The 13406-nt window shown below is 38.3% G+C and overlaps 1 protein-coding gene across 8 annotated transcripts in view; it reads left to right on the top strand.

Moving 5' to 3' along the window:
- TUSC3 (tumor suppressor candidate 3) overlaps positions 1-13406 on the top strand; it is a 214666-nt gene that overhangs the window by 105934 nt on the left and 95326 nt on the right. For all 8 annotated transcript variants that reach the window (XM_070068484.1, XM_070068487.1, XM_070068485.1 and 5 more), the window contains exons 4-5: positions 1298-1438; positions 6686-6826. In XM_070068484.1, coding sequence (XP_069924585.1) covers positions 1298-1438; positions 6686-6826 — 282 coding nt within the window. The remainder of the gene's footprint in view (positions 1-1297; positions 1439-6685; positions 6827-13406) is intronic.

Here is a 13406-nt window from a genome sequence, read left to right as displayed (position 1 = left end):
GAACTTGTTTGTAATAGCACAGTCCCACCCATTACCTAGAGATCTCTTTAAATCTCACCTTTTAATACTGTTAGAGCTGAAAATAGATTTAAACATGAATTTTGGAGGGACATATATAAACCATAGGAAATATGGCCAATTGATCTTTATCCAAACTATTTGAAGAGTAATACTGTAGGCATGGAGTTTTTATTGTATTTGTAATACTAAAATGAGAAAATTTTGATTTGGAAATGTATCTTTTAGATATTCAGTTCTTTGGAGCTAAACTCTCTGAAGCCCTATAAAGTGATTTGGAGTCATATTGTGTATATGACAGCTATAGTCCGAGTTCAGTTAGAAGGCAGCAGTTGTTTGGATCTTGACTGTAAATTGTTATTGTTAGTAGATAGACTTTTACTTAAGTACCTTAATTTGATGTCAGCTATGATCTAATGTTTATGCCATTTATTTGCTTTTGATTTTTTTTTTCTCATTATTGGGAAGTATAGAACTATATTTCAAGTCAAGAGCCAAAAATCTAGATTTTTTTTTCTTTAAGGCATTTTTCATAATTCCCAGGCAGCAACAGTTGATTTTTTTGTTGTTTACTGTTCAAATTAACCAAATGTGTGTTTTAAGATACTATATTGTTAGTAATCATTTATATTGAGATATTATCCTATTTAGTATAATTTCAAATGGAAATGACTTTTGACAAAATATTTCCAGTAGCTCTATTAAAGCAGTTGAATTAATGAAGAAATTTACCAGAAAAAGACTATCATAGGCATATTCTCTGGTAAAGTCAAATTTTAGATCAAAAATGTTGGTTTCTGTTGCAAAGTCACATTTGTTAGGAAAAAAGAGAAGTCTTATATTTTTTCACTGGGAGCCCAGTCCACTTATAAGTTGGAAGCAGTTCCACAGTGTGTTTATTTTTCATCAAATTCCCGTGCTTTTTAAAATAAATTTACGAGGTAAAATTAAGGATCAGTCACAATATTTCTGTGTTGTACTTTCTTTCAGTAACTTCTTTATTCTAATATAAAATTCTAGAAAGTAAAAGAATGAAATACAGGGCACAGTTTAGCAAATTAATAATGTATTTTGAGGGCCCAGAGAATTAGTCAAATTCACCATTCCTTTTTCATTCAATAGTTGCTCTAAAATGAATGAGCAGAAATTAAGCCCTGGATAGCCTTTTCATAATAAATACTACGTTTCTAAAATTTTATGGAAAATATATAAAATGTTAGTTCAACATTATATAAAGAATAGTGAGGTGGTGTTTAATATTTTATCTCGTATTTTCTAGCTCAACATGAACTCTGCTCCTACTTTCATGCATTTTCCTCCAAAAGGCAGACCCAAGAGAGCTGACACTTTTGACCTTCAAAGAATTGGATTTGCAGCAGAACAACTTGCAAAATGGATTGCAGACCGAACAGATGTTCATGTATGTTTTATTCCCTGAAGATTTAATAATAGGCTAATTAATCTGGTTTGTTCATTGCAATAAGTACTCAGAAATATTAATATATATATATATATATATACACACACATATAGTTTCTCTTGGATATTTCTCGTTACATAGAGAAAACTGTGATGGACAACTACACACAAAAAGTTGAATTTTAACTGATTAGTTGAATTCAGCTGGTTTTTAGAATAACGATTTATGGATATTTTCAAAACCATTAAGGTGTACATGTTGGTCACAAAGTAATTTCTTCCTTAAATTCTTTTAAGATTTATTTATTTACTTGAAAGTCAGAGTTACAGAGGGGCAGAGGCAGCAGACCAAGAGTGAGAGACAGTCTGAGAGACAGAGACAGAGAAGGAGAAAGTCTGCCATCTGCTGGTTCACTCCCCAAACAGACGCAAGAGCTGGGGCTGGGCCAGGCCAAAACCAGGAGCCAGGAGCTTCTCCCAGGTCTCCCACATAAGTGCAAGGGCCCAAGGACTTGGCCATCTTTTGCTGCTTTCCCAGGTGCATTAGCAGAGAGTGTGATTGGAAGTGGAGCAGCTGGGATTTGAACTGGCACCCGTATCGGATGCTGGCATAGCAGATGACGGCTTAATCTACTGTGCCACAGTGCTAGCCCCACAAAGTAATTTCACAGGTTAAAAAACATTGAAAATGGTTCAAGTTATTATCAACGAAATTCTAGTTAAGAAAGAAGTGTATAAATTTTATCTATCTTTGGCAAATAAAAAATGTAGTTCTGAGTTTAGAGCCTTGTAGAAAAATACCTACTAGCATATCTGCTCTGAGACTGTAAATTTATAGAACTATTCTAACTGCATGTGTCATCTCTTTTTCATGAGTATAAAAACTGAAAAGAGTTCAGAAAAATAGTATTTCTAGTCTGATCTAAAATTTTTTTCTTAAAACATGAATTTGAATATTGAAAAACAGAAAACATTTATTCTAGAAAGCAGTGAACCAAAATTTTGTTGGTGGTCTATGTAAAGGGCTTATGGCTATTTTCTCTCTCATCTCACCATTCTTTTCTGTAGTGAGTAAATATCTGGTATCTCAGAAATAGATTCATGCTGCAAGTAATAAAAAAAAAAAAAGCATTAACTTTTACTTACAATGTGAGCACATTTATCCTGAGTCAAGGAGGTTGTCACGTGTTTTTTTTTACCGACATCACTTAAAATTATTTAATAGATTTTATTTATTTTTATTTTTTATTTTTTGGCAAGCAGAGTGGACAGTGAGAGAGAGAGACAGAGAGAAAGGTCTTCCTTTTGCCGTTGGTTCACCCTCCAATGGCCACCGTGGCTGGCGCACCACGCTGATCCGAAGCCAGGAGCCAGGTGCTTCTCCTGGTCTCCCGTGGGGTGCAGGGCCCAAGCACTTGGGCCATCCTCCACTGCACTCCCGGGCCACAGCAGAGAGCTGGCCTGGAAGAGGGGCAGCCGGGACAGAATCCGGCGCCCTGACCGGGACTAGAACCCCGTGTGCCGGCGCCACTAGGCGGAGGATTAGCCTAGTGAGTTGCGGCGCCGGCCTATTTAATAGATTTTAATAGTGTTCATATAGTTAAACTTGTTTCCTGATTCTTCTGGTTTTGAACTATTTTGGAACACATGTTGTTAGGATCCATGAATAATGATTTGAAAGACTATTACTAACTTTTTATAAGAAATACTGATTTTTACATAGAAATTATTTTAACCTGCCTGCCTGCCACACTTAAATGTTAATTATACTTCCAAAGTATTTAGAGATTATTTAAACTTTAAAAATTAAGAAGTACAAATAGGCCAGTGTATATTCTTCACTGAATTTTATTTATTTTTTTTAAAAGACAGGTAAATTGCATTCCTAGAAATTCATGAACATGATTTAGTTTATAAATTTAATAGGTAGAGATAATACTTTTATGTGAGCTAGTACTGTCAATATTAGAATTTTGTCAGTTAACCTAGTATCATACATTTTCACCTTTTCTACAAATCCATTCTGCAGTCAGTCATTTCATTTAGATGTTAGATCTTCTAAAAGCATTTTTTAAATCTGAAATATTCCTGCACCCTATCCTTTAAACACACTGCCATTTTGAAGAATGCAGCCCTTCCTCTCACTTTTTAAGTAGAATGGTAATCATATGGTCTTCCTGATGATGTTTGCTCCTGACTGAATTCTGCTTTTGCATTCTCTGCAAATGTCTGCTCGTATCTGTAGATACACAATGTCCGTACGTACAACTTGGATGACACTAGATTTGAACATTTGGCCAATGTGTTTCCTATACTTCCACTGTATAATAACTGGTCTTTATTTTACTCCTTTGTAGTTATTAAGCTGGTTGTGTAGAGAAACTTTATGATCAAGCAAATATCCTGTTATCAAAATTTTCTTAGCCTCCAGTGACATTTCTTGCCAAACCCAGTTTTGATCATGATTGCTGCAAAATGCTGAATTCAGTTTTAGTTTTCCATTCATATTTCTAATTGCCCCTTAACTTTTTCCCCTCTCTCTCCTATCTATCTAATCTAATCTAATCTAATCTAATCTATCTAATCTATTTCTGCATTCCATCCATCCATCCTTCTGTCTGTCTGTATATATATAAAATCATGTCTTTATCATTGGTATAGATTCACAGACTTGATTTTATATTGTGCGTATTTTCAGAAATGTCTGCATATTATGTTTTAGCTTCTTACCAAAAACTTCTTGACTAGGAAAAGATTGCCTCTCCCAGTTATTGCCTATTACTAAAGATAACAAAGGGCCCAGCCATCTTTTTTTTTTTTTTTTAAGATTTATTTATTGAAAGGTAGAGTGACAGAGGCAGAGAGAGAGAGAGAGACAGAACTCTTCCATATGCTGGTTCACTCCCTAAATGGCCACAACGGCCGGAGCTACACCAAACTGAACCCAGGAGCCAGGAGCTTCTTCTGGGTCTCCCACTCGGGTGCAGGGGCTCAAGGGCTTGGGCCATCTTCTACTGCATTCCCAGGCCATAGCAGAGAGCTGGATCAGAAGTAGAGCAGCCAGGACTCGAACCTGCACCCATATGGGATGTCGCTGCTTCAGGCCACCGCGTTAACCTGCTGCACCACAGCACAGGCCCCTTAACTGTAATTTTTAAAAATTCCTGACATAATTTATTCCAGACACGTCTTGTTAGCATTCTGTTAGGCATGTCTTTGGAAAGCCTTGGTTTCTTTTAGTGGGGAATGCTGCTAGAACTGAAATTTGTATGTATTTTAGAAATTGTGAGTTAATACCAATTAGATTTTTTCCCTAAAAAAGTAGAGTAGCCTTAGCTTTAAAGGACTCCATGAAAAGTAAACAGATGGTCCACTGAATGGGGGGAAATATTTCCAAATCATATTGCTGATAAGGAATATATATATAGACATGTACATATGTATGTATGAATATATATTAAATCTAATGTATTAAGTTAAATTAGATTAAATCTAATATAGTTTATATATGGTGCTACTACAACTCAATAATAAAAAGATAAAACTCAGGTAAAATGGGCAAAGGATCGAAATAAGCATTTTTTCAATGAAAATGTATATGTACCCAATAAGGACATGAGAAGATGCTAAACACTGTTAATTGTCAAGGAAATTCAAATCAAAACCACAGTGAGATACCACATTACACTCATTAGTGTGGGTAGACCGTAAGTTACATCATAATTTTTGGTGAGGAAGTAGAGAGATTGGAATCCTCAAACACTGCTAATAGGGTTGTAAAATGACACAGCCACTTTGGAAACAGTTTGGCAATTCCTCAAAGTTTATGACCCATCATTCCAATTCTAGGTGTCTACATAAGAGGTGAAAGCATGTTTCTGGAGTAACTTGTACCAGAATATTAATAGCATTATTCATAATGGCCATAAAGTAGAAACAACTCACATGTTCATCAATTGTTGAATGAATAAATAAAATGTGATATAACTATATAAGGAAATACTACTTAGCCATAAAAAAGAATGACGTATCCATGTATGCTACAGCATGGATGAACTTTGAAAACATTATCTAAGTGAAAGAAACAAACCATGGGGCTGGCGCTGTGGTGTAGTGGGTAAAACCCACTATGGTGCCGGCATCCCATATGGGCTCCAGTTTGAGTCCCAGCTGCTCCATTTCTGATCCAGCTCTCTGCTGTGGCCCGGGAAAGCAGAAAAGGGCCCAACTCCTTGGGTCCCTGCACCCCTGTGGGAGACCCAGAAGAATCTCCTGGATTCTGGCTTTGGATCAGCACAGCTCTGGCTATTGCAGCTATCTGGGGAGTGAACCAGCGGATGAAAGACCCTCCCTCCCTCTCCCTCCCTCTCCCTCCCTCTCCCTCCCTCTCCCTCCCTCTCCCTCCCTCTCCCTTCCCCCCTCTCCCTCCCTCTCTCTCCCTCCCTCTCTCTCCCTCCCTCTCTCTCCCTCCCTCTCCTTCCCTCTCCCTCCCTTCCTCTCCCTCTCTCCCTTCCTCTCCCTCTCTCTCTCCCTCGGCCTCTCTCTCTCTCTAACTCTAACTCTGACTCTGACTCTGACTCTGACTCTGACTCTGACTCTGACTCTGACTCTGACTCTGACTCTGACTTTCAAATAAATAAAGCTAAAGAAAAAGAAACCAGTTACCACACAGCTTACGTTAGATTAAAGTCCAGAATAGGGGTATCTGTACAGAAGGAAAGTGGGTTAGTAGATAGTTAAGTATGGAGGTTGGAAGTTCTAAGTGAGATAGTGAGGTGATTAAAATGTTCTGATGACTGTGATGGTGGTGGTGGCATATATCTGTGAATATAATAAAAACTATATATTTTGAATGAGTGAATCATGAGATGTGGATTATATCTCATTTAGGTCATGAAAAAGTCTTTTCAAAGGTTCTACTTGGATGTAATATAAATATTATGCTGCTTACCCTTTCTATTTTCTGGGTGACCTCATGGTCTGTGGGTGAACCAGAGCAGCTTTGGGTTGAGTTATATGAACAGATTTCATGTGCTTGAGTGAATTCATGTAAAATTAAGAACAAACCTTTGTACAAAGTCATGACGTTTTGATGAATGTATTTTTGACTCCTACAGAGTGTAAAAGTAATGTGATTGCTAGGTACAATCATGTGGTATATTTCTCAGTGACTAGGAGGGCTAGGATATGCTTATGAGAAAAAATTAGTATTTCTTTGATTTTTAAAATTCTCATTGCGTTTTTGCAGATTCGGGTTTTCAGACCACCTAACTACTCTGGTACCATTGCCTTGGCCCTGTTAGTGTCGCTTGTTGGTGGTTTGCTTTATTTGAGAAGGAACAACTTGGAGTTCATCTATAACAAGACTGGATGGGCCATGGTATCTCTGGTATGTTATGATATTATACTTTATTTCCTATATTTTTGATAAATAGTAAAACTTGTATAATATAACTTGTACCATATTAGCAACATGAACCATATTGTTACTATAATGAAAACAAATTTGAGTGGGAAGAATTAACTTCTGAGGACTTGGATGATACAGTTTTACTTCATTATCAGTCTAAGTTTTGCTGTCTTTCTTCTTCTCACAATTAAAATGTAATGTCTCAATGCAGTTGGCATACTAAAGTGCTACATAAATATTTTGAATGCATTTGGAAATATGATAAGAACTAATTAGAATAATTTCCAAACTGAAGAGATTTGGAAATATGCTCCTTCATCTGTTTATTTATTTATTTTTGTCCCCCAACAGTTGTTGCTTGGGTTTTATCTACCTCATGGTTGGAAACCTTTTTTCTTTCAAGCACTGTTGGTATATTTATAAATCATTTGCAGGCTCTACAAAATTATGAACTTCAAAATTAGCCTGCATAGATTTTTTGAATTTTGAGTCCCACCTGCAGTTGCCTTGCCAGGGCCAGACCAGATGAATTCGTGGGCCATATATAGCCCGTAGACTGGATGTCATCTACCCCTGATCAACATGCTTGTGCATAGGTAGTAGAGATGTACAGTGTGACTGGATTCGCTGTGAGGAGGTAAGCAGGGAGTATTAAAAGAATACAGATAAAAGGTACCTCACCTAGAGTAAAAGGAATCAGGACAGGTTTCCTGGACCATGGCATGAATGGAATTTGAAGAGTAAATGAAGTTCTATCATAGGGGGACCAGATAATCAGCATTTGCAAAGTCTCGCATATTCAGAGAACTGTGATTCTGTGTGGCTAGAATAATGCTGGCCAGGCAAGAATGAGGAAGAGATGGAGCTGGAGAGGAAGAATGGAACAGTTTGATCTACATGCTAGAATTTCTCCACTGGGCAGAGGGAAGCCATGAAAGTATTCCAGGGATACATGCTGTGTTTACGAACAATCATTCTGATAAAAATGGGAAATTGATTGAAGTGGGTACGTGTGGCAGTTTGAAGACTGGTTAAGAGCATTAGAAGCATCCAGGTGAACAAGATCCTGTTTCAGTTTGTACAAAAGTATTTTTCGTTTTATGATTATGATCATACTGAATATCTTAAAGTAATTAGTAAAATGAAAAATACAAGCATTATATAATTCAAATATATGCAGATGATGATACTATGCCTGCTGATTAAAATGTTGGTGTTATAAATAGTACCAGAAAATGTATGCTATGCAAATAGACTTTAAACTGTTACTAGAGAATAAAATGCTTCCTGATATATAGAGGAATAATATTTTTCATTTTGCTTTTCTGTATTCCTTGGGAGACTTATAACTATTTAAAGCAAAATATATTAGCATTATGTTAATTGATGAGTTTATATTCTGTGTGTCTATTTATGACAATAGTGGATAGAAAAAGATGAATTGAACTGTGCTGTTATGATGTTCCTATATCTTACCAAGCATGGTTCAGCATCATGTTTGTTATTTGGAATATATTTAAAATGGACATTGTAATTCCCAGAGGAACAACCAGAAACATACTACAATGTGATATAGTCAGAAAGCCAATGGAAGGATTTAAATGGGATGCTGTGTTTGTGTGTGTGTGTGTGTGTGTGTGTGTGTGAAATGAGCTCAAAATAAGGTATGAAAGGAAGAAATAATGAAAACTGCATGGAAAACAATACAGATAAAACGTGACAGACCTATATACAATTGTATCAGTATACTTATGTACATTAAATATAAATGGACTTGACTTCCATTCAAAAGGCAAGTATTTACACGTTGGACTAAAGTGCTACAGCAAACTGTATGTTTTCTTGGGAAAAACACTTGAAAGAAAATGATACTGAAAACAAAAGAATAGAAATATACACACCAAAAAAGACATAAATAAATGGAGAGAGATACTGTATCCAAGGATCATAAGACTTAATATTGCTATCTGACATTTTCTTCAGATTTATCTGAAGTATACTTTCTCCTGGCTCTCCTCATTAAACCTTGATATTTGACATAGAGACCCTTGGTCACTTGCATAGAGAAAGATATTGGCCTAATCCCTAGTGTTGCTTATTTTTTTTTTTTTAAGATTATCTATTTGAAAGGCAGAATTACAGAGGCAGAGGCATAGAGAGAGGAGGGTCTTCCATGTACTAGTTCACTTTCCAAATATTTGCAATGACCGGAGCTGGTCCAAACTGAAGCCAGGACCCTGGAGCTTCTTTTAGGTCTCCTATGTGGGTAAAGTGGCCCAAGTACTTGGGCCATTCTCCTCTGCTTTCACAGGCCATAGCAGAGAGCAGGATCAGAAGTAGGGTAGCCAAACATGAAGCAGCACCCATATGGGATGCCGCACTGCAGGTGACAGCTTTAGCCACTATGTCACAATGCCAGCCCTGTGTTGCTGGGTTTTAAAAGTTGATAGGTCTTTGGGACATGCTCAGGCTGACTTGCCCCAAGTGGTGGAGTTGGAAGCATACCAGGGGATTCCAATTCAATCCCATCGAGGTGGCATGTACCAATGCCATCTCACTGTTCCAGGTGATCAATTTCAGTTCACAGTTGGTCATGGTGGAGGGACTGGGAGTCAAAGGGAGCACATAGACAAGTCTAGTACCTGCTAACGCTAACCGATGGAGTAAATAAAGGGGAGAGTGATCCAACATGGGAAGTGAGATACTCAGCAGACTCATAGAATGGCGGATATCCTAAATAGCACTCTGGCCTCAGAATCAGCCCTAAAGGCATTTGGAGCTGGCTGAAAAGCCCATGAGAGTATTTCAGGCATGGAAAGCCAAGACACTCTGGCAAAAGATCTCTGCGAATGAGATCCCAGTGGAAAGAACAGGTCTTCAAAGAAGGAGGTACCTTTCTCTGAAGGGAGGAGAGAACCTCCACTTTGACTATGACCTTGTCTAAACAAGATAAGAGTCGGAGAACTCAGAGGGCTTCCATAGCCTTGGAAACTCATGACTGGAGCATAGGGAGATTGCTGATGCCATAGACAGGAGTGTCAATTGGTAAAGTCAACAACAGGAGTCACTGTGCACTTACTCCTCATGTAGGATCTCTGTCCTTAATGTGCTGTACATTGAGATTTAATGCTATAACGAGTACTCAAACAATATATTTCACTTTGTGTTTCTATGGGGGTGCAAACTGTTGAAATCTTTACTTAATGCATACTAAACTGATCCTCTGTAAAAAAAAAAAAAAAAGAAAAAGAAATTATCAATTCCCAACTTGACTCTCACTGGGATTAAACATGACAATAGGTCTGCTCTGATTTCATCATCATTTAAAAAAATCATCTATTATTTTTCACTTTATGTTTCTGTGTGGGAGCAAACTGTTGAAATCCATACTTAATGTACACTAAGCTGATCTTCTGTATGTTAAGATAATCGAAAATGAATCTTGATGTGAATGGAAGGGGAGAGGGAGTGGGAGAGGGGAGGGTTGTGGGTGGGAGGGACGGTATGGGGGGGAAGCCATTGTAATCCATAAGTCGTACTTTGGAAATTTATATTCATTAAATAAAAGTTTAAAAAAAAAAAGAAAAAAAAAAGTTGATAGGTCTTGGTAAAGAATCGCAGGGCTCTCCCGTTCATCCCTAGGCTTGTCAGGGTATGTGAAGTGATGGTCATGGATCCATCAGGGGCTGTCACCATATGCACCTTGCCAAGATTTTCTGTCTCCTCTCCTTGCACCCCCACCCCCAGCCTCAAGTCTAGCTTTGAGTGTTAAGGATGTGGTGCAGAGAGCCCCATGAGAGCAACAGGCCTGGCCACAAAACTGTTCCTGACTGACAGTTCCTCTAATGGAGGTTGGAGGCAGAGGGTGGAGCAGTTTCCGGCAGAGCCTGGGGTTCTGCAGAGGACATGCTGCAGCCTGCTGAGGGAGGCTACAGCCAGTCAGCTCAGGCGCCTCCCTATAGGCAGTGCTGTGTGGCACTGTGACAGTTTGTGGGTGGCGCCTGGTTCCTACCCTTATGCTGCTTTTTTTGCCCTGGTCAGTCTTTGAGGCAAGAAGCACTGAGATGCACATGAGGAGCCAGCACCACAGCACAGGGGATTCGAACTGAATGCATGATAGGCTGACTAACTGGCAGATAACGTGGAAGTGGCCGGTCACTAGTGCCGCTCCTGCTGGCACCATTGCTGTTCCCTCAGTGGCTGCTGAAAGCAGAGATCCCTGCTAACCTAACCAGCCTGGCAACATTCGCTAAGTTTGATGAGATTGCCTCCTCGATCTTGAAACAGTACTAATAAAATAAAAAGTATATGCAAACAAATGGGATATCCTGAAGAAATGGATAAATTCCTAAAAACATACTCTCTACAAAGATTAAGTTCTGAGGAAGTAGAAAACCAAAACATAAAAAATGTGTGTCTTGTCCCTCTTTTTTTGGTTAGTTACGGCAATAGGCAATAGTGAATCAATTTGTTTCATTTTTTTCTAAAAAACCCCATCTCTTCATTTCACTGTTCTTTTGTATTTTTTTTTTCAGTTTTGTTTATTTTTAAATTATTTCGGGGCCAGCGCCATGGCTCACTTGGTTAATATTCCACCTGTGGCACCAGCATCCCATATAGGCTCTGGTTCTAGTCCCGGTTGTTCCTCTTCCAGTCCAGCTCTGCTGTGGTCCGGGAGGGCAGTGGAGGATGGCCCAAGTGCTTGGGCCCTGCACCCCATGGGAGACCAGGAGAAAGCACCTGTTTCCTGGCTTTGGATCGGTGTAGCGGCCATTTGGGGAGTGAACCAACGAAAGGAAGCCCTTTCTCTCTCTCTCTCTCTCTCTCTCTCTCTCTCTCTCTCTCTTTCTCTCTCACTGTCTATAACTACCTGTCAAATAAAAAAAAATCTTTAAATTATTTTGTTCCTCCTACTAAATTTGAGTTTGCTTTGTTTATTTTTCTAGTTCCTTGAGATGCATCAATAGCTAATTTGGTGCCTTTCCAATTTATTGATGTAGGGAACAATTGCTATAAAATTCCATTGTAACATTTGTTTTGCTATATCCAATAACTGGTGATACTCTGCATTGTCATCTTCATTCGTTCCCAGGAATTTTTTGATTTCCCATTTCTTCTGTGTCCCATTGTTCATTCAGGAGCATGTTGTTCAGTCTCCATGTGTTTGCATATTTTTTTAGAGACTGTTAAGTTGTTAATTTCCAGCTTCATTCATTGTGATCAGAGAAGATGCCTGCTGTGGTTTCACTTCTCTTGCATTTGCTGAGACTTGCTTTATGGCCTTCCATTTGGTCTATCCTAGAGAAAGTTGCAAGCACTGTTGAGAAGAATGTATATTCTGCAACTGGGGGATGAAAGGTTCTGAAGATACCAGTTGGGTTCATTTGGTCCACAGTGTAAATTATCTTTGTTTGTTTTTGTCTAGTTGATCTGTACTGAAAGTAAATACTGTTGTATTGGAGTCTATATCTCCTTTTACCAGCAACACTTGTTTTAACTAGACTTTATGTTGAAGGTTTTCTTTGGAACATGGTGCTAAGTTAGTTCCAAAGGTCTCCATTTACCTCTTCAAAGTCAGACACGTGATAAAGAAAAAGGAAACCTCTGAAAGTGAACTTCCAAATAGCTAAGAGACATAAAACTAATGATATAAATTGTATTAGTATAAGTGGTTCCAACAAAGAAAACCAGCAGAGGCAGTATCAGATGCTCCCCTTCTATAGAACTTCTGTCCTGAGTAGGGAAAAGGAGTGTTGAAGGGCCTCAAAAGTCAGCACATCAGGAGCCTGCCCTGAGTAGGAATAGCAGTGATCTGACCTTCCTATGGAACTGTTACCTAGGTGGGTGGCAGAACTCAGGAAGCACATTAAAATCTCTTAAAACTAAGAGAAATATTTTGGAAGGTAGTGATTGTATTTTTTCTTGATAGTGGCACCTGAAGAAATCAAGGGAGAGAGTTTTTAGTGGTAGAAAGTTTAGTACGAGAGTATCTCCTGAATTTGGTTAGGTTCTGAGAGATAAAGAAAGCGTGGCTATATGCAGTGCTATGTTCCCAGGAAACAGCCAGTATTCTTAACAACAACAATAACAACAAATCATTCAGCTTTGAAATACATTCCTATCCCAAAGTAGCTTCTTAGTTTTCCAAATATAAGGGACAGGAGAATACAAGGATTTAGCAATGTCTATACAAATCTTTTATAATAAAATACTTCATAAATAACAATATTTCCCTTAGATAATGATATCTTACTAGAATGAGGTTGCCTTGTTCATGCAAATTATAAAAATCATTCTGGTAAGATCCAAAATAGAGTTACAAGGAGAGATGAATATGCCAAATACTATAATTTAGAACACAGATGGCCAATTGGTAGAGGGTAGTAACTCGTACATAGCAAATCTTGCTTGTGAATACAGAAGCAAAAATCTTTTTTAAAATGATTTGAGAAGCAGACTTAGAGAGAGGAAGAGATGCAGAGAGTGGTCTTCTAGCCACTGGTTCGCTTCCCAGCTGGCTGCAAAGACCAGATCTGAGCCATTCCAGAGCCAGGAGATT

The sequence above is a fragment of the Oryctolagus cuniculus genome, chromosome 2 (genome assembly GCF_964237555.1).
Source record: "Oryctolagus cuniculus chromosome 2, mOryCun1.1, whole genome shotgun sequence".
NCBI lineage: Eukaryota > Metazoa > Chordata > Mammalia > Lagomorpha > Leporidae > Oryctolagus > Oryctolagus cuniculus.
This window is presented reverse-complemented; position numbering and strand designations above follow the sequence as displayed.